Here is a 26,566-nt window from a genome sequence, read left to right on the forward strand (position 1 = left end):
TTAAAAAATTGTTTGTGTCGCCTTAGAACTTTAAATCTATTTAAAAAAGAAAAAAAATCAGTATAAATAGCATACCAATCAATCAATCACAGCGCCCTGCTAGTTCACGCTATTGAAGTGACGATATGTGAACCCGTGTTTTCATTGTTGGGCGGTAACCTTCGCTACTGCTTTCGTGATCGGGTCAAAGTCTCATATCGTCTACTTACAATCACCTCTTCATCCAAGATAGATGGTATATTCTTACCAGAAGTGCATAACTGTATCTTTAGCTTTGTTGAAAGTTATAGCTTTCCTTGGGTTCATTCATTAGGAGTGTTTTCTTGCGTCCTACCACAACACGAAAATCAAATTAAGAAAGTCATCAGGAACACCTTACGGTTTTGCGTGCTGCCAACATGTATGAACAGCGTTGGATATTGTTTATTTTAACAAAAGATGGCAATCCCCGCACAAAAAGGCCCGCAGATTTTAACTGTGGATTAAAACTTTCGCATGTAGTTTATAAACGATGACTAGGTACTTGCTGAGGAAAAGGAGATATTTATGTTGTGCAAGCAAATTTTTTTTCAGAGAGAGGCTGAACTTTTTGTCTCCTCGATAAAAGCAGCGTGCCAATTGGTGCAGGAGATCCAATTTTCGTTCAAATAACAATATTCAACGTTTGCTAAAACGAGTGGCAGTGTAGAGGTAGACAGTCAGCTTGAAAGTAAAAAAACATTGCCGGATAGGAATGAACGCTTACCTGGATAAACTCAACACCTTTCTAACTGTTAGTTTGCCGAATGAACAAAAACGTTAAATATTTACTCTCCTCTCTCCTAAGCATCAAACAGTTTCCATGAACAACATCTATGAAAAGAACCTGTAAATTAGTGGGTGTGTTAGATATTGCCATGAGAAGAACTGTTTCATGATGTTGTTTAGTGCAGACACACTCAGCAGATATATTCTGTGACATATTGAGATCGTCTGTCATGATATGCCGGTGAAAACAGAATTAATCAGCCACGTTTGGTTGGGATTCGGAGTCCAACTAACAGAAAGGGTTGACACATATTGCATTTCCACGCTTATTGAGTCCTGATAAAACGTAGATACCATACTAATTTGCTAATTACTTTTTGTGTTCTCTACTTTTATCTTATCAGTCATGTGTTTTAAATTGATAGGTCTCTTTCGAGCTATGTTGCAAACTTAGACTAGAAAAGGCCACATATGTAGGAAAGTAAGGATTCCATTGAGATTATCGCTGGAACAATCACGCATCTCTACAAACCGTTTATCGACCCTCTGAGTGAAGAAACTCAATGAAACCACTATTCATTGCCACAAAAATAATCAACTACATTTTTCTCCCACGCACAACAATACATGCATGGCTATCGTTTATAAATGCTATATAAGTACTAAAGCTTCCTATTTTTAACATTGTTTAGGCAATTTTGGGGCCCGGGAAGAAAGAAGGGCTTATTCTCTACTATTGATATATCTTCCTTGTTGCACACATAATATGCCAAACTTCTGATGGATAAGATCAAATTTCTAACAAATAAACCATTTAGGATAAGCTCTTTGAGCTTCTCACACCTCTGTAACAGATACACAAAAGCACGCTCAATTTCGAAGTTGTTAGTTGAATGGAAATAGTTGACACAGACAACTTCCAAATCTAGGCAGTTTCTAGCCAGCGAACGAATAATTTTTTCAGTGCCCAGAAGCTCATTGCCAGCAAAACTCAACATTCGAAGCCGAGGCATGCTGGGAAGAAAGCTCTCAAAGTAGACAAAAGCCAAAGGAATGGATGAAAGATCAAGACAGGTTAAAGTTGGACAATGGAACAGTAAATCACTGACGCATTTTACTGTCACTGGGTAGCGCCGATGAAGGAATAAAACTTCCAACAATGGATAACCATTCGCAATGAGTTTTAGGACTTCGTCGGTCAGCGCGCACTTGAGGTAGCGCAAGCGCTTTAATTTAGGGAGTATTTCTGACAGGCCTGAAAATGACAAGCGGTAACAACGAAGTACATTCAACTCGGTAATGTTTGTTTGACTCCAGTCCACTAGTCTGACATACTCATCTACTATCTGTGTTCCTTCTAAAATAAGCGTTTTCAAACGCGGACATTTTTCTACCAATATGTTAAGCGTTCTTCCTTGTAAATTGCGGCACTTTGCGACACAAATTGCCTCCAAAAATAGAGAGTTTTCTGCAATAGTTTGAATACTGTCGTCTGTGACCCAGTCACACTGTGTACAGTCAATCATGCGCAGGTTGTGCTTTGTAATAAACATTCTGATCAGCAGTCGAGGACTGATACAACAGTGAAGACCTGCATGAAGCAATGAAGCAAACATTACAAAGTCGGTACGTAAAACAAATTGATTTTCTCTTTAAGGCTCATTTGACATAATGAAATTACGGTATCTTAACAGGAATACTTGTTTGTTACTATGAGCTACGTTGCCGTTATATTATGTTATTTCATCGATCTGCAATTGAAGCACCTTCTCTAAGAAGGAGAAAACACCCAGCAAACTTGATCATTTTCTCTAGGCAATGCAACCACAATCATTTTTCTTTGATTTTTCAATCATGTAGCGGAAACTCACTTGAAAATCTAACGATAGTTCTATTGCGCGGGGCCCTTCCTCGTGTTTTTGAATATTAGATAAGGTAAGAGAGATGGTAAATTTTGCACTCGGTAATGAAATCAAGAAGAAACCAAGAAGATGTCTTTTTCCCATGTCATGGAACAATTTGATGAACATAGTAAGGCTCTGGTTCGCTACAGATTATTCTGTAGCTCAGGGGTATAGCATAAGTCAGAGAGCGGAATCCCGGGGTCTAGTGTTTCACCTCCTCGTGTGGAACCAAATTTTTTCCTTTGTCCTAAGCTCGTGACAAGACGAATGGTATCTTCCTTTATTTGTTTTATGTTTTACTTCCTCTGAACAGAATTTTAAGTTTATTTCCGGGTTTTACGTGGCTAACATGAAAATTAGATTTCTACGCAAAAAAATCAGTTACGTGGGCTACAGTAAGGCCTTATAACAATCTGTTTGCTAGTGACTTCACCCACATATCCTTAGGTGCTTCGGGACAGTAATGCAACTTAGCCGGCTTAACGTTCACTGTTGATCTGGCCGGTGAGAGTAACCGAATGCCTAAAACGTTTACAAGAGGTTCAAACATAACAAATGAAGATATACAGTCTGATCAAGTCAACTTTATAACCCTCTGTAATTTTCTCAAACCGAATGTATCCCTGACAAGTCATTTCCTCGACAAGATGGAAAACTACACATATATGCTTATGTCATGATCAGTATGTAATTCTCGGGGAGTTCTCTCAACCCTTTTCCTGTGACCATTTTTCTCTGTAATCTCTCCTCATTTAGTCTCAAGAGCACGAGTCCTATTTGATCAAAAACCTCTAATGACAGAGTGAATTACAAAACGCATAAAGATGACGTGCTTACCTAAGTATTTGAGATTGTATGCTTGTATTAAGATATCTTCTACACCTGCAGCGAATCCGCTGGCGTTCCTCAAGTCTAAAAAGATTAGTGTCTCCACCTGATCAAACGTCAGCTCATACCAAGGTCCAGCGGAATGGAACCTGCAGTCGTTGAGACTGAGACTTTTTAATCTGCGGCAATTTCCAAACAAACTTTGCAACATCTCGGAAGTTACAAGGTTCTTGTTGAGAATGAGATGCTTTCCGCTCGGTGCAAATAAAGTATTAATCAACCTCAGTATTGTTTCCCCTTGCAATGATCTACAGAATGGTTCAAGATCAAGACACGACCAAAGCGAACTATCACGTGACAAGCGATACCACGCTCGACAAACGGGTGAAACTCTAAGCAGATCTCTCTGAGTGAGAAACGTAAAAACCTCTAGCCAAATGTCATCTGGTAGGATCTCCATTGGAAAGGTAGCTCGCCTCCACTCTCAAATTAAACTTCATGTGGAATTTTATCTTTATTGAGCGATCGTTTGTTGCGAAGAGAGGATGGGCTTGATATGTAACGATGTATTATGACGCATATAATTAGCGCGAGCATGAACTCGTTGAGTTATCCAGACCCTTGTGTTGCTATGGTGCAAACTGGCCAGATCTAGTGCGACGATTGGGCGGGTTAGCCATGGAATTCGGCTGCGAAATTCCTTTTAAAGACAAATGGAGCACTTTTTTTTTTCTTCTACGTCGATTTCCCATTGATGGAGTTCTTCCAGTAGTATCAAATTGTCTTTATGTCACAAGAAAGACAAAAAGTCACGAGGAATTTTTTCAATTCTTAACATATAAGCTAGATAAGCACTACAAGCGCAAAGAACGTTTCTTTCATCTGCGATTCTTGAGATTTTGGAATTTGTTTCTTACTTCAAGCATTTTGTTAATGGCTGCGCAGATGACTTATCTTATTTTGGAAGAATGTTATCTTAAGCTTAAGCTTAAGTCAATGGCCATATCAAACTCGTGAACGAAAGGCTTTTCACCTTATGCCGCCCCTGCTTCCTATTAGCAATCACTTCTTGGTTGTATATGCTTAAAAACTCAAGGATACACTGCCAAAAAATTTAAGGAAATCCATTTGGACATAAATAGATAAATAAGAGAACAATAATACATAGGTAACCTAAGCTTATCCTTAACCTTGTTTGGAAAAAGACAAAAAATAAAACATTTTGATTGTAAAATTTACAGGCTTTTAATAAAGACATTCCATGAATGAATTTATAGGTAAATATAGAAAGTATTTACATCGCAAGTCCCAGTTAGTTTCGAAAAATTTCCAGTCAGGTGGGTTTTGTCATGATCGTGACGCATTGGAAAGGGAAACAGTGAAGTTAATTAAACTTGGTTAATTTTGTTTATCTTCTTGTTTGTTGTTTGTTTGTTCGAAAATGTTAACATTCAATTTTGTTTACCTAAGTCTACCGGTTCGCAGAATCTTGGTCAGATATCTTAATAATGACTGTGTCACACAATAACTTGTCTTATAGCCCGGGTGGCCGAGTATTTCTGCTCTTGGAACCGCTTAGGATAAGCGGCAGACCTGCGTTAGCGAGTGATGTCTCTAAGGATTATTCTATTCTCTGTAAGGCTTGTACGCCTGCAGGCGATAGCACCATCCATAAAAAAACCAACTGGCCACTCGAGCTACTTGTCTTGCGCTTAGATTTCGAGATGTTATATCATTCAATACCCCGCGTAGTGTCTCCTGCAATTAGTAATTTATTCAGGATTGCCTCAATCGTTCTAGAGGAGGCATTTTACGACGGGAACCAGGACAACATGACGTCGTATCAGAGTTAGTGTGATCGTTATTCATCATAGTCCAAAATAGCGCTGTCCTCACTCTGAGCGCTTCGAGCACTTGTCAAATTCTGAAACAGAACACAAATGATGTTTAAGAGATGTTCCCTTGCTAAGACAATGCCACATTTCTCTCGGGTCTCTCTATGATGTCTCTCTTGTTAATCTTTAATCCAAACCATTCACTTACCTGTTGCCACCACGTACACCTCAGCATAAAACCATCAATATTAAGTTTTCTCGTACAATTACAACCCTGTCCCACACTTTGAGGGTCACTTTGGATCACTTTGGATGAGGGTCACTGTGCCGTTCTATGAGGTGGCAATACAGATGGAAATAAACCACAGGAGCCGAGGAAATGAGCGGTGGAATTCCTCCTTCTTGTTCCTCGCTTGTAATCTCATATGCTTAAAATCTTAATTTCTCTCAGAGATAGCTGTAACACGCACTTCTCGCCAATGTGACATGGTAAGAACAATTTTACAAAAAATTGAACAGAGATGAACCGTGGGGCACAACTGAGCCGGCAGTACTTACCCGAGTTGACTCCAGCAGTTGCAACTTGACAGCGGTCTCGTTCAATTCTCGGTCAGCGGACATCAATTCCTGTAATAAATCAGTAGTAAATATAATGATACAGTGTAGCAGAAAAATAATGACGCAAGGACAAGAGAGGCTCTTCAACATTCGCAAACGAAAAGGCGTATTAATCTTTTTCTCTCTGGGAACAGAAGTCCTTATTAGACGCTTTAATAATCATTCTCGCAGAGGGTGATTTGGTGTGTACGAAAGATGTTCGCCTTCAGTATTCAGTGTTCGGAGTGTTACATGGTGTACTTCACATTTATGACAATTACATTCAAATCAAGCAATTTCTGCACTTGAAAATTCACCATAATCAGCACTAATTTGAAATTGAAGGTGGCTTCCTAACTTTGACCTTACATATAATAATCAAGTATATTTGAACGGAACAGCGAAAATAATTCTAAACACGGATTTGACAAAATGAATGAACTTGCCCCGAATCAGTTTCTTGCAAATGGCGTACAGAAACAAAGACAACAACTAAACTAAAGTAGAAAACAGACAAACTGCAGTATTACCTTTTTCAACGATTCTATTTCGTAATTTTTCCTTTTCAGTTTCTCTGCAGCCTTTTTCTTTTTGAGTTCTTCCTACAAATAGGAAAACAGCATACTAAAAGTTAAAAGCGAAATAGTCAAAGGCGCTTAAAGTTTACATACTGAGTTCTTCGAATCGGATAACCTTGCTTAATGCATTTTAAAACATTTAAAGAGCTTTCTTAAAGTTAAGACCTCACTGACTTTATCAAATAAAAGGTCATTTCCAAGCACTACGCAAGTCAAGTTACCTTATAACGCGTATGCTCGTCTACATAGCAACTATGCGTCGACTTCCTTGTGTCTCTTTCATCCATGTCCATCGCAAATTTCTGTTAGCAAGGAGAATACATGATGTCAGTTGGTCCAGTAACTAAATTGTGTTAAGCTTCGTTTACATGTCCTATGTTTTTGTCCAATAACCATTCAAACTGTGGTGAAGTGAATAGGGTCTGGCAACATAGTTTATTATTACTGTATCATAACTAATGTACTTGACCATTGGGCCCCGTTTTGGCAAACATAGTTAAAAGAGGGGTTGCTCAGTTGTTTTTCCGTCAATTCTGCGACCTAAAGCTTACCTTTCTTTCCTTTAAACAGACATTTAGCCTCCGCTGTTGATCCAAATCTTCCCTTAGTCTGCTCATGGACGCTCTCAAATAAGAAATTTCTTCTTGGCGATTTCGAACATCCATCTGCAAAATTTGAAATAAAAAGTAATTGCAGTAACTCAATTTTTCGAGGGGGGGAGTGGGGGGAGGGGGAGGGGGAGTGGGGGGAGGGGGAGAGGGAGTGGGGGGAGGGGGAGAGGGAGTGGGGGGAGGGGGAGAGGGAAGGGAGGGGAAGTGTGGGGAGGGGGAAGGGGAGTGGGGGGGAGGGGGGTGAGGGGGGCAGGTGGAGGAAGGAAGGAATGAGAAGAGTTCAAAGCTCAACTGACAGAACCAAAATATGGCTAACTTGCGATTGTTTGGGTACACCATAACGGTCACGGCAGTGACAACATGTCAACTGCTCAACGTAGTAATCCGAAATCTAAACTTTGTAAATCTCTAACCACCTCAGAGAGAATTATCTCTCTGCATATCAGTTGTTGCAATCTTAATATGGAAATAGGCATTGTGGTCCTTTTTTTTAACAAGGGCTACAAACTGTATGTAATCAAGGGAGGACGTAACTTAGAATGAGGTTTTACCTTCAAGCCTGATGCCTCTGCCGTCTTCTGTCCAGCAACAGTCTCACTATCCCTACAAAGCAGAAATCTCTTCGTTAACAAGACAACATTGAGATGTACAGATCCCGCAACATAGATGATTTGACCTGACCAACTCTTTATCTGGGGTATTCACGGTTTAGGATATTAATAGTATTAAACGAGGTTGGTGAGAAATTACCCGTTTGAAATTTAATTAAATGAGTTCCTACCGCGCGAAAAGTTTGTTGCCATTTTTTTTTCTCGAGAGCGAGACACGCAAAGGTATGTTTCACCTTTGTTGATGAACTCAGAGTTTAGAAAAGTTTTAAAGGCTATCGTTCAAAACCTCGAAGTGAATATTTATCTCACCTAAGATGGACAAGGTCGTCCTCGTATGACCCTAGCAACTGGATTTTTCGCTCCATTCGTTCGTACATTTGTTGGATTTTAGAAACCATCAACTCCACGGCCTAAAGAGAAATGGAATGACGTTAGATGTTGCTCAATGAAGTTGCCTGCAACTTTTTTACTCCTACCCAATCCAACCTCTTTATCTTATACGGATTACAAAAGATTAATTAGGTTTGTATTGTGAGAATAGGACAATGCGTACGATCCAATTGAAAGGGGGAGGGGAGAGATAGTATGTACTGCAATTAAAGTAACGTACGGTGCACAAAATCAAGCACAAATCACAACACTGTCTGGTTACTTAATAAAAAAAAATGTTCTTCAGTCAAGAATCACTTCATCTCATCGGTAAAAACTCAAAATACAATCTGTGAGTTCTACTGTCGTGCTCCTTGTCACGTCCTCTCTTATGTTTTCTTGTATTTCAGTGTGAACACCTTTGTGTTTTCACCCCCAGGAAAGCCTAATAATTGACACAATCGTTTGCTTCCTCTTTCTATTTGGCTTTGGTAGATTAAATAAAATGAATCAGCCCTGTCGTGTGGGCCTAACTTTTATCCTTTAATCCACTTGGCTGGTATACATTTGGATTGGCTGTAGATCAGAACATTAACTTAGGAATAATTATAAGTCTTTGAACAATTGCCCGTAAGTCAGGAGACAGTCTCAGTTGTTTCGTCAGAAGCTAACAGAGCACCTCAAGAAAAGTTGATAACTAGCCCTAGCTCACATAAGACCGCACAACAGATATCTTTCCCGTGAACACAGCAAGGCTTAGAACATAGGCCAGGGGCGAGATAGCAAAGACTCAATTGCAGTTTCTGGAATACCTTTGTCCTATCAAGTTCCAATCTCTCTCGTTCCTCCACGGGTAGATGAGCCATCGAGCGGCAGCCTGGGACCGGATCAATCTCCAGAAGGGCTCCGAGTGAACGAGCCAGCTTAAGGTACTAGGACAAGCAGTACGACATTAAGAACAGTAAGATATAACGAAATAAACTTGGAAGTATATCATCATGACAACAAAATTTCAAAACACATTCACTGCAACAAAAACAATAATAATAATATATATATAAAAAAAAAACAAATATCTAAATAAATAAGCAAAGGTAGTTGCATATGCAAAGTAAGTGTCAAGGCATTTGAGGAAGTTTACTATATCATCTACGTACAAAATAAGTAAAGCAACAAGCTTTCACCTGCTAATAAATCAACTAACCGTTTTCTCGCTGAGATCCAACGCTTCCTTAGTTTGTCTATGAGCACCTTTCTCTCCGTCTGTCTCAGCCAAGCTGGCTGAAGCTTGCTCACGACGAAGACGCAGCTATTGTGGAGAAATGAAAGATGTTTATGAAAAATGAATAATGATAAAGGAAGTGTATTCAACACTGCTAAACATGGTTAACAAATGTCAAATAGTTTGTTCGTTGACGTGTGCTGGGAGTAATAGTGACTTTGTCTTAACCTTTATATATGTCCATCAAGTTAGTTGTGTTATAACGAGGGCCTTATAATCCACTGTCTACCTCGAAAAATTATTCCAAACCAGAACAGCAAAGAGGGTTTGCAATGTGGGTCTATCTCAGTAAAAAAATTAAACTTCGCTAAACAAAACTCCAACAGAAACTAAAAATTATACTATGTTCTGGTTTTAAAATGAAGCATATCGCAGCAAATTTAAGCGTCTGTAGCACGTACCTCAGCATGCATTTCACCCTCACTCTTGTGATAATCTTCCTCTTGAGAGGCCAGTTTCGCTCTAAGTTCACTGACTTCCTTCTTGAGAGCTACAATCTGCTGTAAAGCTTGCTCATGGCTTGGAACTTTGAAGAAACAACATTAGTTAGAAAATCTGTATTCAACATAGGGAGGAATGTTTATATGTTTTTCTTTCATCGTGCTTTACATTTTTCAGACCAATTGTCAAATAGACCATACTGAAACTCGATTAAAAGTCTTTCAATTAAAGGGCTTTGAAGGTATTCAACCGCGGATCAGCTTATAATTGATCTCTTAGCACGTGTTCTTATCAAATCCAGGTGATTGTCATTGTGTCGGTTCTGAAAAAGTTTATTTTCACAACACCTAAAAGCCTAATTATGTGTAACAAATTATGATTTTGTGTTTCATGCCACTTACGAGGTGGTTTCAGTTGTTCCAGTGTTTTTGTTCGATCTCTTAGGTCCGCTAGAGCCTCCTTTTGTCTAGTTATAATCAGATCATGTCGTTCTCCTCGGCACCGAAGACCTTGGGCGTGTAAATCACTTATCTTGAAATTCTACGACAAAGGACGCAAACTTAAGATCAGTCTAAATAACACCGGCGATGAGCTGTACTTCATTATCCTCCTTCCTCACTCGCACAACAATAAAATTTCATGTATGAAATGCTTTTTCGGTCGTCACGTAAAAATCGTCTTAGATTTCGAAGAAATTCAGCGGAGTTCATCTACTAAAAGTGAAAGTCAAAGCGAAATCTTGAAATGAATGAAATATTTGCTTAGAAGCAACAAAGATTCGCTACACGTATCTAATGATGAAATTGCGTGACACGTTAAATCCACTGAAATCTGCTGACATAAACAATATAAACCATGACGTTGGGTCAACCATTGCCTGCGACGACAGACATAGAGTAAATAAACGGGGCTAATATAAATCGGTTTGCAAGCTTTTTTAAAGTAAACTTCTGCAGGGAGAGAAAAAAAAAAGGACACCACACAATCACACACACACATTAAAAAACCCATGCAACTCAGCACAAGAAGACCAAATGCAACGCAATAAATAGAGGGAGCGTTAGACAGTTTTGTTGTCACCTCTTTCTCCATCATTTGTAATTTCTTCTCTTGCTCTTCAATCTGTGTTCCCAGTTTTTCCTTGTACTGCACTAATTCAGTTCCTTGCTTGGTTGCATCTCGCTTTTGCTTTAATAACGCCTGTGAATACAATAACTGAGTTGAACAAGAGAAACACAGCAACAGTGACCAAAACTGTACAATATCTGATTGAACTACTCATAGCCGCAATTTCCCGATTACTGGTTTCCGGAATTTACATGGATTCACTGGATGAAACCTGGAGACACCGGGTTTTAGAAAATTTCCAATACAGCTGATACAAGTGCTTTCAAATTGATAGCTGATTGCCGGTAACTAGAGAAATAATATATTCCACCTTTCAATCTGAACGCTGTCGATGGATCAGCGAAAGCTGGACAAAGGTGCGAGCCCTCGGACACTCACTAACCTTTTGTTGTTCAGTGAGTTTATCCTCTCTTGAATTGATCTCTTTTTGCTGCTCATCCACTAATGCAGACAGCTGAACTAATTGTTTTCTCTGTTCCTCCAGCTCGTTGTCCTGCTCTTTAATTCGTTCCTCGTATTGTTCAAGTTTTTGTTTTTGTTTGTCACTTAGTTCACCAGCCATGTCTGACATGCGTGCTGCAGCTCCTGCAAGATCCCGCCTCAGAGCCTGTACGACATCTCCTTGGCTCTCTGCTTCTTTCTTTGTTTGTGCTGCTTCACGTCTGGAAAATGATTACAAAACGATTTAGCCCCCAAACAAATCATAATTGAGCCCTCCGACATCCTAAGCATTACAGTCAAAATGTGTTGCGTACGCATGTTTGAGATTAACATTTTATCTACTTTCCTTCACCAAAAACAATATCTGAATCATTTTACGAAAGGATGGAAGACATTTAAGAAGCAGGAGATGAACCTGTTACAATGAATATCACTCTGTTTGCAGAGTTTTATCAAGAGGATATAAATGGTTCGGGCCATTATACTCCGTTGGCATTTCAAAGAATTCCAATACACAGAACAAACAACTGTCAGTCAACAAGACTTCAGCTGTTTTCCTTCTGTTTCCACACTCGAACATTATTCAGCTGAAGCAAGAGAGATGTCTGTTATTAAATTAAGACAGCCCCAAACTTCCAAAGGTTTTTCTTCCCCAGTTCTCCAAAAACTTCATATTAGTACTTTTAGAGTATAGATATCTAGATACCTAAGAAGTAAAACTAGTTGCTCTAATTTATAGACATCAGACTGAAGTGTGGCTTCTACACTAGTCTGGGGCACAGTCTCCGTCTCAACTGATCTTGTTTGTGGCTTTGGATCTTTTCTTGGAGACTGAGGTCTGGAGGAACTAGCTAGTTCTTTCTTTGGAGAGCTGGGTCGAGAGGCTTCTTTGCGTGGAGAAGATGGTCGGCTCTTACCTGTAATAAGGACAGGGAAACAAACTCATGAATTGTTTTAGTCACACTAGCCACACAGACTATATGAACAACTTGTGGGACTTTTATATACTCCTAACACAAAGTACACACTATACTCCCAATCCTAAGAATGTCCGTTTTTTTCTTTTTCTAAAAAATTCAAATCACTTTTTCTCAGCTGAAAGAGCAGAACACAAAAGCAACAAAACTACTATCCTCCCTGCCTATCACTCCTCGCTCAATTCATTTAAAGCGTCCTCATGATCGGAACAAAGCTGTTCGAGAAAATAAAGTGCGTTGCACAATCAACCTTTGAGAATTTTTTTTTTGACATTTCGATACTGTTTCTGTCGGTAATGTGTTCGTTTTTAATCCAAGATATTGACATGCAAACAACATCAAACACTAGCTATTTCATGTACCAAGACTGCAAACGTGAACACAGCATTGACAGTAATGAAAATAAAACAGCAGCAGGAACAACAATCATCAGGGTGAAAACACTGATCATTGAACACATTCACCAATAAGAAAAGTAGGCACCTTAATGAAAATCTCGATTAACAACTACCTTGTACAGCCTTTTCACACACACCCCTGGCATTAATTGAAACCAATTTGATATTTTCATCTTTTCGAAGAGTTCAATTTAGGATCACCCGAGCTAATCTAGATTTCGTGTCTAAACAGCTTTCTAGCGCAATTACTACTAGGTGGATGACAAAAGCGCACAGTAAAACGTTTTTTTCTTGACTACATCAGAAAATGCAACGCATGGTTAATCAAGGAATGCTGACTATAATCTGAACAAACACTTACGATGATGCTTTTAGCTGGCATCCAACGAAAACAAACAAAACAGAGTCATCAAAAGTACGGAAAACTATTTGCAACTAAATTTAGCAGCGCTATTTTTAGCGCTTTGGTTGGTAATTTATTATGACTGACAGAGGTAAATACTTACCAGTCATTTGTTTGGCATACATTGCCTCTTGCTCCAGCTGTCGATTCTGCCTCGTCAGACGCAACAATCTTTCTTCCATTGCCACGATTGTGACAGCGTGTTGCCGAGTTTGCTCCTACAAGCCAAAGTAAATTTCACTCGGTTGGAGTCAAACTTAAACAGGCCTCCTCTTTTTAAGTTAAGTCGTGGGAATAAAAAGACATTTAAAACATGACAGTTTGCAAGCGGAAGCCAACTAGTGATGAGAAAAACCCAAATCAAATAACGTTGCATTGTAAAGCTCTTCTGTGATGCCGCAAACACAGATCAGTTCTGGGACTGATGGAAAGTCTATATTACCCAAGTTACCTTGAAAGAAGCAACTTCTTCTTCTTTGTAATTTGTTAATTCCTCCTTTTCACGTTCAACACGAGCCAGCTGTTCTTTGTACGCAGCGGTTTGCTCTTGAAGCTGGGATCGCAAATGATTCTGGTGGAAAAATCGCCATTGTTTTGAGTAGTTAAATCTAAACGGTTTTCAAATTTCACTTTTTCAATATACATGTTAACTCTTCAAGGGCATTTGAAAAGCACATCAAAAAGTCATCCTTGTCAAAGAGAGTTTTCACATGCTCTTCAACTGGTTCTTGATGCCTAATCTTGTGCTCACGCATGTGCTTAGGAGCCAGGAAGGCGATTTGCAACAGAAGGCGACTTCACGTTCCATAGATTTCTGCAAGTGAAATCCATTATTTCCTTTGAACAGTTTTCAGAACCTTAACTTCGAGTGCGTGTGTGTGCTGTGAATGTTTAACTCTCGACAATTTGCTTCAACGTTTCATTATTCTCGAGAGGAGAAAAATTATCCAAAAAGTAGTTTCCGAAAGAGCATGGGCTAATCTACTCTCTAATACTCTACTCCTGTTTTCGTCCGTCTTATGTAAGTGAAGTGGGAGATTCTGAAGTTATGTTTCTACCTAAGATTACTGACACACCGTAAATTACCATGACCTGCTTTTGAGAAATACTACACAGAAGAGAAGTGGCAAATATTTCACTCAGTGCTCAGTACGAACACATCAGAGAACTTCATGGCATAGTCGTGAATGACGGCACTCACCTCTGTTTCTTTCGCTCTCTGTAATCCATCTTTCGCTTGTTCATATTGAGATTTGGTTGTTGCTAAGGCAACACGGTGATTTTCCAACTCTTTCTGACGATCATTCAGCAGCTGCAAGGAGACCGTGCCCAATTAAACAAAGAAAGGCGCCGTGCTACTAACCTCATGCAGGAAAGTATACTGTGTGCGCTGTAAGCAAACTACGTACACCATAAACTCAGAAGTAAACAGAAAGAAATTGCCAAGACTGTTGTTGTTGACATTACTAAAAGCAAGGACAATTACAATTATCTAGCTTAAATTACAATTCATCTTTCGGAAATGTAAAATGCACCCAACTAGGCAGACGAATACGCCCTCAGTTTTCAGTATGTTGCTCATAAACTCCCACACTTTCGTGCAGTAACACTCTCGCTGTGGAAACTTTCTAACCTGTTGTAACTGTGTAACGCTTCCATGCTGTGATTCCATGATTCTCCTTTCTGCATCTACTGCTGCTTGTATTCTTTCCCGTTCCTTTAGTTTGTATTCCTGGATCATTTCATGTTGTTTTTCGTCTTCTTCTGACCTGACCTCAGCCACTGCCCTTGATATATGTTTTTCTTCCTCTCTCTTCATGTCTTCTCGTAATTTAATCATCACTTCTTGGTGAGTTTCTTCCATTTCAGCAATTCTGAAATAGCATCACAAGAGTGGAAAAGTACATATGTTGTGGCCCAAGGTTTTTCCCAGTTTGAAATTCTTACTACCACCTTCATTTTAACTTTCTTTGTTTTAGATCATGATGAAGTATATGAGAACGAGTTATGAAGTAGGGCTAACGCTCAAAACGTCAGCTTTTAAACCCTTTACGGTGGCCAATTTACGTTATCAACTCAGTTGATAACACTAAATTACTCGGTTATACTCTCCCTCCCACGCAGCACCACAGTTTCTATAGAAACTTATCCCTTTATGAGGAATACAATATCAATATTGGTGGAAGCTTTTTACATCAAAAATAAAATTAAACTAATTCACATACATTCACGACTAACCCTTACAATACGTGTTCAAAGATTAATATTTTTGTCGAAGACACCGGCATATCCAGATGAACCAACCTGAGTCTCAGTGCTCCACACGGGAATCGAACATAATATGTTCCGGTTAATAGTTCAGATACTATCACTAAACTTAAAAAGACTCTCTCAGCTTTATATCTATTTTTCCTCATTAATTAAGGGATAGATCGCCCTTACTTTCCCTTGAGCTTTCGACATTCTTCCTTCTGATCTCGCAGTTGACGACACATATCTTCTACGCTAACAGAGGTTTCTGAAAAGAAATGAAACCCAAATGATAGGCACATTACATGCGAAACAAATATCAACTCTATATACTGTCAAGACGAATGTTCATAATATTCTACATGTACAAAAAAATTGGCCAATACATCATCGTTTGAAATTCGTGAAAATAACTGTGTTTTCTTTGGTCGATGGTTCGGAGCGGTTTAAGTTTTTAGGCGCACAAGGACCCCAAAGCAATACTAAACATTATTGGTGCAAAAGTGCAATGTACTCACCAGAATCACAATCATCTGCTGCATTCTTCAAAGCTTCTTCCGCCTTCTGTTGCCAAGCACACTCATCGGACAGCATTTTACAAACGAAATCCTACCCACAGTAACAGCAACACAGTTAGAATTTCATTGAGACTTTGAGAGAACTCGGAGCCCTCCGTTGCAATTTTGGCAACACGCTTTCAAACAAATGTAAAATCGATATGTTGTGTTATATAACCTATCGCACCTTAATCCAAGAAAGAGAATCATGCGTTGTTAGTTCCTCGACTAAGTTAAGCTCTTCTTCCAGAGAATTACATGATCGACCGGATTTCCACAACCGTTTCTAAAGATGAGAAATGCAAAACATCGTCAAAACATTACTTACGTCACCAGAAACCACCCAGCTACAGGTTTAAGTCCATTTCTCTCTACCAACCCACCCCCCACCCCGTTCGGAGTGATCTGAATCATTTCAGAACCTCTTCTTCTCACAGGTTGCCACCCCTATATTCAACATATCTGACGCGGTACGTAGAGGTCAATGAACACTGAAGTCAAAATATCTTACCGCCATGCCGTCTAAATGTTTCCGCATTTCTCCGATAGAATCCTTGAAATCCTTATCTTGTGCTTCTTTCTAAAACAAGACATCATATATGTAATACGACTGATTCAAATTTCTTTGAAAATGCACTAATGATCCGTGACAAGCTCTGTTGCGATAAACAGATCAGCTTAGCACTCTAAGTATGGCAGGTTTTCTGAAATATACAGAGAATTACCTTAGTATTTCGTTACGGATAAAACAAAAACAGTTTTGAAACTTCAGTCTTAAAGCATAAAGCTTTACTAATCTGGGTGCATGTAGCAAGGGCATCCTCTACTTATCAGTAATGGTAAAAAATACTGAAACCGTAACAAGAGTAACAAACATTATTGTTACAGCAGCAATATTCTACTAGGAACGTCTCCATTATCAAAAATTCATTTAAATCAAGAAATTATTATTTCGTCCATTATACATTATATGGTAAATTGCCACGAAATAACCGGTCAGGACTTTACTATTTTTATTGGCCTCAGCTCGAGGCAGTTGGAAAGTTTTTCATTTTTTTTTCTTCCGGTTCATCAGTTTGATTGCTGGTTTAAGTTGTCTGGTTTTTGACTTAAGTAATAGGATTCAGTTTACCTCGCTTTCTGAACTGGCATACTGCTTTATCTCTTCCACCAAGGAAAGTTTCTCTTGAGTCAACTGTCTAACGTGATCAAGTAGTTCATCATCGTCCAATTCATGATCAACTGTTCTCGGAATCCCACCGCTAAATGTATACTCTATCAATTTCCGCCGGAAACGATCAAACTACGAGAGGAAACATGGCAATAGTATTGAGTCAAGATGTTCAGTAAAAAAAAGGATTAAAAACACGCTAATAGAAAACCCAAGAAATATTTATCTTTCAAGTTGCAAGTACACCAAGTAGCATTTCAAACATTGCAATAATTGTGTTTCAAGAACAAAGAGTAGAGTCTATTGATGTGTTTGTAAACTCTCCAAACTTTCATGTTCAATCTTACATGAAAATTGGTGCAAGGAATTAAGGTTTGATGATTTTAGATATATGAAATTCATATATTTGCACTGCGGTGGAGAGATGAAATTAAGAGATCCTCGCAGCTAAGAACACTACTGAAACGAGTAGTTGTAAATAGGACCTGAAAAAAATTCAGGCCCGTACGGGATTTGAACCCATGACCTCTGCGATACCGGTGCAGCGCTCTACCAATTGAGCTAACAAGCCAACTGGGAGCTGGTCAATGAATTGGGTACAAATAAACATCCAAGTGAATGATGATTTTAGATATATGAAACTGAATTAAGGTTTTGATCAACGTTAGCAACTTACTCTTTTCTCCAACTGATGAAAGTCAACCTTGAGCAGTTTTTCAGCTCTCTGTGCGTCAAGACACTGTGCTTTGGCGTGATCCAGCTCTTGTTGAATTGCTTTATCACTCTTAAGAAGAAGAGAAAGAAAGAAAGAAATAGAGCCATGAGGGTACAACTACAACCTCTGAAATGAAGTGTGATGACCCTGTTTGAATTTTATGTACTGCATTTTATCCTTTGATTTATTAAAGGATATGCTGATATCTGCTTTTTTTTAAATTAATTAATTGTCTTTAATTAATTGCATCTCTATTTAACCCTTTCACTCCCTGGTGAATTCATTTGATTCATTCTCCTACAATGTCGACACACACTGTCAAGCAGACAGCTAACGAGAGCAGACCAGTTAATTATACTAAGGATATTGTTCTGATATAACTTCAACAAGAGCACTCTACCGGCCGTGTAACATGCTGTGTTAACAAATATGGTTCCCTAGTTCCATGGTTTCCATAGCTCCATGGTTTCCATAGCAGCATACCTGTTGCCCATTGCTAAGGTGATCTCTCATTTTCTCTAATTCGTGCTCCAAATCAGCGATGGTTTTTATCCTCTCCTTTAACTGCTTCTCCGTACTTTGAAGTTTCTATAAGGAATAAATAATAAGAGTGTACAAAACACTTCAACTAACACAAGTCAAGAAACTGTTAGGAAACCATCTGGGAAACCTTGCTAAGAAAAGAAGTGAACATTTAAAGAAAATCAATCATCGTGCAATTGCAACTTTTCACGAAAATTCTACTTTTCCAGCACAGCTTCAGCTTGACAAGCTTTATATAGTATCCAACTTCCGATGAATAATTTCAAAGATCCATGCACGTCATGGTTGCAAGTTGTCAAACTGAGAGCAGGATAGAAAACCGTTATTAGTTAAAAATCATTCACCAATGTTCTTTGGTGTCTGTTGACGTTGGTAGTTCAGAGTCGGAATTTCGGCGAAAAAATTCAAGTCTACCTGATGCTAAAGTTGTACACTGAAATAACCAGCACTAATAAATGCTGGCGGACAGCAGACTCGAGAGGCAGAAATGCGATTGTACTTTTGAAATAAATGTTCTTTATGGTCTACCTAAGCTCTTAACCAGAGCTCTTTCAGGAGAAGCAAGCTTCACTTAAAGCCCCCTCATACATACGAATGATAAAATGTTGGGGACAAATGTAGAAAGCAATTTACATACTTTTCAAGTATTTAATTTTACATACTTTTCAAGTATTTAATTTTGACAGAGACCTTGGACTTAATGGGTATGAACAAAACTTGTCAAGATGTCATTTTAGAGCGAACCCGGTTACTGAGTGTCCAAAACCGGCGTGGCAACGACCATTCACTAAAACAATGTTTGATTAGCGTAAGTGGAACGAATCGCCATTGATATTCTTCATCAACAGAAACCAAAATAAGGGCGGTACTGCATAACAAGAAACTAAGGGAAACAAAACTATTTGAGTATGTTGACATTCCTAAATGATCACTTGCCACAGTCTGTTCTTACAAAAACAGAATATTAACACAAAAGTACAAAGAACAATCCATTACATATTGTAAACAACCGGCAGATTTTACTAGAAGTTCAACACCATTTTCTATTCTGTTCTCACGTAACATTTGAGAGCAAGTCAGAGATAACTCAAAAGAAAGGGGAAATAAACAAGAGAAAAAAAGTAAAAATGGAAAATAGAAATTGCAAAATTCTCGGCGTTTCTTCTATGGATTGGGGATGGCAAAAAGCTGTTAGAAGTAATCGATCGGCCAAACTTGGTCCTTGGTTTGTACTGGATTCTTACCGCTTTATTAGCATGAAGCTCCTGCTGTAGTTTCTGCGCCTCCTTTTCCACATCCTTAGCAGCCTTCTGTCGCGCCAGCTGAAAAATATGAGAAATTTTCAGTAGAATTGCTTAGAGATACATGGATCGTGCTGGTTAAACATATCACAGCAACAGCAAGCCAATCGATGCCATGAAAACAGGAAATCCATAACAATGTACGTCTGCCTTCCTGCGTATGATTTCGCGCGTTCACACAAGTAATTTCCGAAAGATGTAGGCGATCCTCGCAGCTATGAACACTACTGAACTAATAGTTGAAATAAGACCGGAAAAAAATTTAGGCCCGTACGGGATTTGAACCCATGACCTCTGCGATACCGGTGCAGCGCTCTACCAATTGAGCTAACAAGCCAACTGGTAGCTAGTCATTATGTTGGATCCAAATAAACCTTCCAAGTGGTGAATAATGACTGGAAATATATAAAAATCATATATGTGCACTGCGGTGAAGAAACAGATATAGGCAATCCTCGCAGCTATGAACACTACTGAACTAGTAGTTGAAATAAGACCTGAAAAAAATTCAGGCTCGTACAGATTTGAACCCATGACCTCCGCGATACCGGTGCAGTGCTTTACCAACTAAGCTAACAAGCCAACTAGGAGCTGGTCATTATGTTGGATCCAACATTGGATTCTTCACAGCAGTGCACATATATGATTTTCATATATTTCCAGAGGTCAAGGGTTCAAATCCCGTAGGGGCCTGAATTTTTTTCAGGTCTTATTTCAACTACTAGTTCAGTAGTGTTCATAGCTGCGAGAATCGCCTATATCTGTTTGTTCACCGCAGTGCACATATATGATTTTCATAAATTTCCAGTCATTATAATTTCCGACTGTTAAGTACCTTGTCTATTGACAATAGTAGAGAGAAAATAAAAGGATGCACACTTAAAATGTATGATGCAGAAACTACTCAAGCAAGGGGACTATTTTAACACACAAGCTACTCCTCACAGAGTGAGAGTTTTTTAGTCAATATAAGGAAATAACCCGTGCCCCCAGAGCCCCCTACAATTCACCTTTCTTCCCGTTATCCCTTTTTTACTTCAGAAGCAGATAAACAAGTTTGTTCTGTACTCATAATGAAGTAGTATCCGTCGTAAAAACATGTAAAGTCTACTCACCTTCGCAGACATCGTAGAAATTGTTGAATCTTTTTCACGGAGTTCTTTTTTGAGTTTTTCAATCTCATTCTTAGCCTGGTGAACCAGTGCATCCTTTGCTGAGTTCTCTCTTTGTAAACCATTCAGTAAAGTGGTGGACTGCATTTTCTGTTTGTTCAGTTTTTCATTGTCGTTGGTTAGCTGGGCAATCCTACGCTCTTTCTCAGCTATTTCTGTGCGTAAAGAGGCAATCTTGTTCGTGGTGGCATTCGGATCTGTTTTCACCCAGCCTGTAGCTTTTGTCTACAAGGTAATATTGTAAAGGCTTGTTCAAGAACAGTTTGTTGACCACTTATCAATCATTTAAGTATTTTTTCCATTCATGTTTTTCATTCAATCTCTAGATACTACTTATTTCGAGCTTTAGCCAAGGTCATCATGACTATAAATCTACCTCTCTCCCCCTAATGTAAATATAAATGGTATCGCAAAGCTGTCATGGCTAGTTTCCTGCAATTGACAAGCATTCCAACCAGGAAAAGTGATAAACTCGTTATACGCGGCAAGAGCTCTGAGTCGATGTGACGGATGGGTGGGGTGGGGTGGGGTGGGGTGGGGTGGGGTGGGGAGGTCTGTCACCTTGTAAATGGGGTGTGACTAGTTGACACGTTTTTACACATGTACCTTGCAGAAATAATGGGTTCCTTCACAAACCTGCATTTGTAGTTGGTCCTTCAGTGAGGCTACTTCATTGTTCTTGGCATGAAGTTGGTTTTGGTACATGGCTAACTTCTGTGCTGCTGTCTTTTCACCTTCTTCTTTCTCTTGTAGAATTCCTTGTAACTGTGACACTTGCTCTCGCAGTTGTAAAATAATACTTGAGTTTGAAAATGCAGAGTCCTCACCTCCAGCTCTGAGGGTCAAAAATGAATTGTTTTCAATTTCCTTAATAGGATATCATAAATATTAACTGTGAATGAAAGCACATTGCTTGTGACTTCTACACTTTCTGGCAAGGTTATGGTAGTTTTGTCTGTTAAAAAGGCACAATTCATTTAAGCTTCTCAACATTAGTCAGTAGACAAGGTGTTAAACCATAAAGCATCAAAAAGGTGCCCAAGGTATCAAACTTGTGATTCATAGTTAGGGACACAAGAAAAACAAATGAAATTCTACTTTGAAGTTAAAATCCATTGCTGGGTTATTTAGATGTGTCATCTTTTTAACATACCTTAAACCACCACTGGATTGCAGAGCTCCCTTAAGATCAACAACCTCATCTCTAAGAGCAGCAATAACTCCATCCTTTCGATGACATTCTGCTTCATATGAAGCCAGTCGGCTGAGTTCATCACCCATACGTAACAGACGTTCCTCCTGATTAAATTGACAAAATTGTTACATAATGTAACAACTAATTTACATGAATATCAAAAATAGAAAGAAAAAATATTTTCATGTATGATGCCTTGGACTCAGTTACTTGGACTCAGTTATGTCTGAAGACATATTCAGCTTTTTTCCTTTTCCAATTCGCCAGAACGTGTTATATTAGTTAGTTTTCTTCCTTTGCCAATTCACCAGACAATGTTATTTCAGTTATAGTAAACTAAGTTATGTCCATGAAACAAAAGTTGTATGAACAATCAAGGGCAGAAACATACCAATTCTTGGACAGAGTTTTCCCCTGCTGTCTGCATTACACCATTCACCCAGCCACCTAAAAAGTAAACACAGAAGAACACTACTTGTACACTCCACTGTTATGATTAAATTGTATGGTGATCATCCATCAGTCAGTAGTTTGTTGCCACACGTAAAAGCAAATTCTTTTTATTTCTTAAATGATCACAATTTTTATGCAAAATATTAAATTTGAATAACAAATGAAACTCAAGGAAAGAAATGATCCTGGCAAGTACTTGTACATGAAAGCTGCAATTAAGGCAATTGCAGAAAAAGGCTTCAACAAATACAGGCTCAGACATTTAAGCCTTAATTTTTAAGTTTTTTTTCCCCTGCAGTTGCTCAAATTGCACTCCACCAGCAAGGATCATATTGTTAAGTCTTATTTGAACATGTTTTCTCTCATTTTGCTTAAACACAGTTGATTAAAAGGAACAAAGTCAGGCCTATTTATTTGTTTTAGCCACATTCTCTCCACTTCCTCACCTCTTGTGACAGGGGGGACAGCAGTTCTTTCCCTTCCAGCAGAGCTTGGACGTGCCTTTGTTGCACCAGCACTAGTGGGGCGTGACCTCAGGGGTGGGTGGGGCATGACATTAGCCTGCCAAGTATTAAAATACTTCATTCTTAATTTTACTGATTGAAATTATCTTATTTGGATACATGACATTTTTTGACATTTCAAACAGTTTGTCCGATAATTTTTCACCAAACCACCATTCAGCAGCTCACTTTCAGTTAGTATGTTTTCTATATGTAACCCAGTATATCCTCTGGGTAATAGACAATGTAGTTGTAAAGTGTTTCAACTAAATGACCTGGGCTTAGAGGCATAAGCTCACTACCCGATGACTTGATTTGGCAAACAAACCTTTCAGTCCATGTTAAAATACAATTTGTGGCACAAAGATTCTCAGTTCTTGTTTTAATCTTGATTGTTATAATAGTGATAATTAAAATGATAAAAGCTTAGTTTTTCGTTTGTCTCACGATGTAGTCACGTGAGACAAACTAAAAACTTAGCTTTTATTTTTATTCACCATGATGAATAACCACAGCCTTTTTTATGAAATTAAAATTATAATAATAATAATAATAATAATAATAATAATACTTATATTAATAACAAAACACTGGTCTATTCATAAGGCATCTCCTGAGGAAGATCTTTGCTTGTAAAGTGCTAGAAATAGTAATACTTCAAAAGAATGCCATAAAAAGTAGTCGTAAGTACAATAAATTACAAAGCAAAAAATGCAATTAAATAAGTGAATGATTAAGTTAATAAAATTAAATAATAGATTGTATTCAATTCATAGCAATTAGAGTTGTTGACTACACATTCATGTATATTTTTGCCCTGGAAAAATAAAATAAGAGGCTTTGCAGGTACTGCCAAGTTGACAAGATGAAAGAAAGGCATAATATCATCCAATGTAGCCTCATCGGAAAAATCACCCAAAAACAGAAAAAATCCAACGTGTACCTATTACCTTATAAGATATCTAAAGGTTGTTACCTTGGTATCAGAAGTTCCCCTTAACTCTGTTATTGAGCTCCCAGTGCCAGGTGGTAAACTTACAGCTTGAGAGCTTGAAAACAACTGCATCCCTTCACTGCTAGAGGTAGTGCTGGTGCTGATGTAAGGAAGTGAGGTTACCACCCCGGATTGAATTGATGCCACAGGAGATGGTAACACACGAAGCCTGTATGATTCCCATGGTTTTGATACTGCCAAAGTTGGGTAGTGTACTGGACCAGAGGAGTCAACAAGAAATTCAAATCCTGTGTTTTCTATCAAAATTTTCACACATGTTAAGAAATGTAACTGTAAAAGTAAAAAAATTTACAAATCTACTGAAACAAAGGCAATAACTGTGCTTATCTTCAAAATTGCCAGCTTCACATAACAGCTAAAACAAAATTAGTCCTATATATATATATGCTGAGTCTCAAACACATGCAAGTAATCTTATAGAGTGGCAAATAGGAAAAAAAGACAAGTGATCTACACTGCAAAAATAGTGACTTAAGTAAAATTTGTGTGTGGAGAGGGGTACAGAAAAAAAGCTCATCAAGCCTTAATTTATGCTTTACAAACATCAGACTCCCTTGTGCTAAAAAATAATGTCACTAAATGGGGGACCATTTGGAAAAATAATGAATCATCTATTAGAGCTGTGGAAATTCTGGTACTGAGTTTTCCTTATATTACAAATTACTGCTAGTTTAAAAGGATACCATATCCAAATCTAATGATATCTCCAGAAGCAAGTCTAACAGCTGCATTTTGTACACGACACTCATTGACATAAGTTCCATGCGCAGAGTTAAGATCTTGTACTACAAAACAACCTTCTGTCTCATCATATTCAATAACAGCATGCTGACGCTCCACATTGGAACACTGCTTGGAAACAAAACAGTCAGGGTCAAATACATCACAATGCAAGATAACCATGGTATGTACAAAACAGCTGATCACGAATAAGACAGCTATTGCTAGTCCCAATATTCAGCTACTGATAATATTTGGGTGACTAAATAAGTTAAAATGGATAAAAAATGTCTCTGGAACTAAGAAGAGAAATTAAGGGACAGTCACGGCAACAGCAGATTTTGCTCCTCTAAGCACTAGTTAGTGCCTTGTTTTTTTTGTTAAATGTCGATCAACTGACACAGAAGGAGCCGGATGTAAGCATCCCTTTTACATAAATCAATTAATGTTTTCCATGAACGTGAGAATACTGTTAAAAATACTTCTAAATTGAAGTGTTTACTATTTTATTGACAGAAACAAGGTACTGTTTCTGAGACGCGCACGTTAAAATGATTCAAAAGAAGAATAAATGTGCAGTTGAGACAATACAGAATCCATTGACTCAGAGAAAGTTATACAAATTCTAAATATATAACCCTATTGTAAAAATTATCTCGGAATAGGGATCGACAGAGTAGGGAGTGATTAGGTATCGTTTAAATTTGTTTCACAATGCCGATAATCGTATCAAGTTTAAATAATTCTAATACATTAACTCTAGTTCAAATTCTTAGTTTGAAAACATATGGAACAAAAGTTTACAGCAAAAACGTGAATATCCTCTTCCTCTCCAGAGCCTTTTTCTCGGAATTTTTTTTCAAGTAATTCGTGGGTTATAAAAAAGCACGTCTAACTCTTGTGGTGAGTGCTCTCACCTGGATAATAACATCACTGCCTTCACAACCGATGGTAGTAAGCGGTTGTCGAAGCTGATGAATACAGCTTCCATCTCGAGAACGAAGACACGCTTTCATTGACGGTAGAGTTATCTCATCATAACCTCGCTATTATTTCTTATTGGAACTGTAATGGATTTCGAACGATCGTAAACATTCGGTCCTTTCTGTCGGTATTTAACATGGCCGACAGCATTTGCGTTCTCACGTTGCTACGGCGACACTTATATCAAACCCAGTAGTGCTCCGTCAACGAAAAATAACAGTGAGCCAGGCCAGGCCAGGGAAGGGCAGTGTTTGAGCGTAGTTGGAACGGGTCACCCTATGTGAGGTAATCCTGGACAGTATTGGATTCTGGATTCCACGCTGTGGATTCCGGATTCCAGGTGTTAGATTCCGGATTCCCTCTCAAATTACTTTTTAACTTTCCTTTTAAACAAAAACCAAACTGAGGAAAAATTTAAACTGAAATACACGTTTTGTACTACCCCGTGTATGTCGCAAATAAATCCCAGACTATGACCAAAAAAAGCTTGTTTTTCTACATGTAATTAGAAATGATGTTCGACATTATAAAACGGTGTTCAACCAACTCAACTATACTTAAACCTTTGCAAAATCGCAAAAGATCTGCATTTACACAGAAATTTTCCAAGAATAACAGGTCCTCTTTTCTATACATTTTTCTTTAAAAGGTTAACCAAGTCAAGTTACATTACTTCGGCTATGAATTCTCCAGAAAAATGATTCTATAAAGGTTTAAGGTGGCCCGTCGCTTTTTTTTTTTTTTTCAAGTTTGACCCTAAAATCTGGTAATATGTTATTTTATTCGCACTGAGATGAGATGTTTTATTAAATATTCAAATTTGTTATTTTGAATGCC

General features: G+C 38.4%; 2 protein-coding genes across 3 annotated transcripts; both read right to left on the bottom strand.

Annotated features, from left to right (window-relative positions):
• Nucleotides 1–1,409: 1,409 nt before the first annotated feature.
• On the bottom strand, nucleotides 1,410–3,939 carry LOC131796931 (F-box/LRR-repeat protein 20-like). Its single transcript, XM_059114552.2, has 2 exons — nucleotides 3,489–3,939; nucleotides 1,410–2,338 (listed from the first exon to the last, which is right to left on the bottom strand). The coding sequence occupies exons 1-2, from the start codon at nucleotides 3,937–3,939 to the stop codon at nucleotides 1,410–1,412; spliced, it is 1,380 nt and encodes a 459-aa protein (XP_058970535.1).
• A 776-nt stretch (nucleotides 3,940–4,715) lies between these two features.
• LOC131796916 (forkhead-associated domain-containing protein 1) lies at nucleotides 4,716–25,866 on the bottom strand. Of its 2 annotated transcripts, none has more exons than XM_059114539.2 (34): nucleotides 25,663–25,866; nucleotides 24,709–24,874; nucleotides 23,987–24,261; nucleotides 22,954–23,068; nucleotides 22,446–22,501; nucleotides 22,013–22,158; nucleotides 21,496–21,694; nucleotides 20,803–21,084; nucleotides 19,631–19,708; nucleotides 18,327–18,431; nucleotides 17,805–17,912; nucleotides 17,090–17,260; nucleotides 16,469–16,537; nucleotides 16,145–16,243; nucleotides 15,919–16,009; nucleotides 15,593–15,668; nucleotides 14,784–15,024; nucleotides 14,352–14,462; nucleotides 13,602–13,721; nucleotides 13,254–13,368; nucleotides 12,079–12,289; nucleotides 11,314–11,593; nucleotides 10,884–11,003; nucleotides 10,205–10,343; nucleotides 9,764–9,888; nucleotides 9,285–9,389; nucleotides 8,893–9,012; nucleotides 8,021–8,121; nucleotides 7,652–7,703; nucleotides 7,041–7,154; nucleotides 6,711–6,791; nucleotides 6,442–6,513; nucleotides 5,873–5,941; nucleotides 4,716–5,403 (listed from the first exon to the last, which is right to left on the bottom strand). In XM_059114539.2, the coding sequence occupies exons 1-34, from the start codon at nucleotides 25,759–25,761 to the stop codon at nucleotides 5,341–5,343; spliced, it is 4,374 nt and encodes a 1,457-aa protein (XP_058970522.2). In that variant the 5' UTR covers nucleotides 25,762–25,866; the 3' UTR covers nucleotides 4,716–5,340. The 2 variants fall into 2 exon arrangements, with proteins under 2 accessions (XP_058970522.2, XP_058970521.2); XM_059114538.2 differs by having other exon boundaries at nucleotides 24,709–24,877.
• Nucleotides 25,867–26,566: the final 700 nt, after the last annotated feature.

Source organism: Pocillopora verrucosa, chromosome 9 (genome assembly GCF_036669915.1).
Source record: "Pocillopora verrucosa isolate sample1 chromosome 9, ASM3666991v2, whole genome shotgun sequence".
Taxonomy (NCBI): domain Eukaryota; kingdom Metazoa; phylum Cnidaria; class Anthozoa; order Scleractinia; family Pocilloporidae; genus Pocillopora; species Pocillopora verrucosa.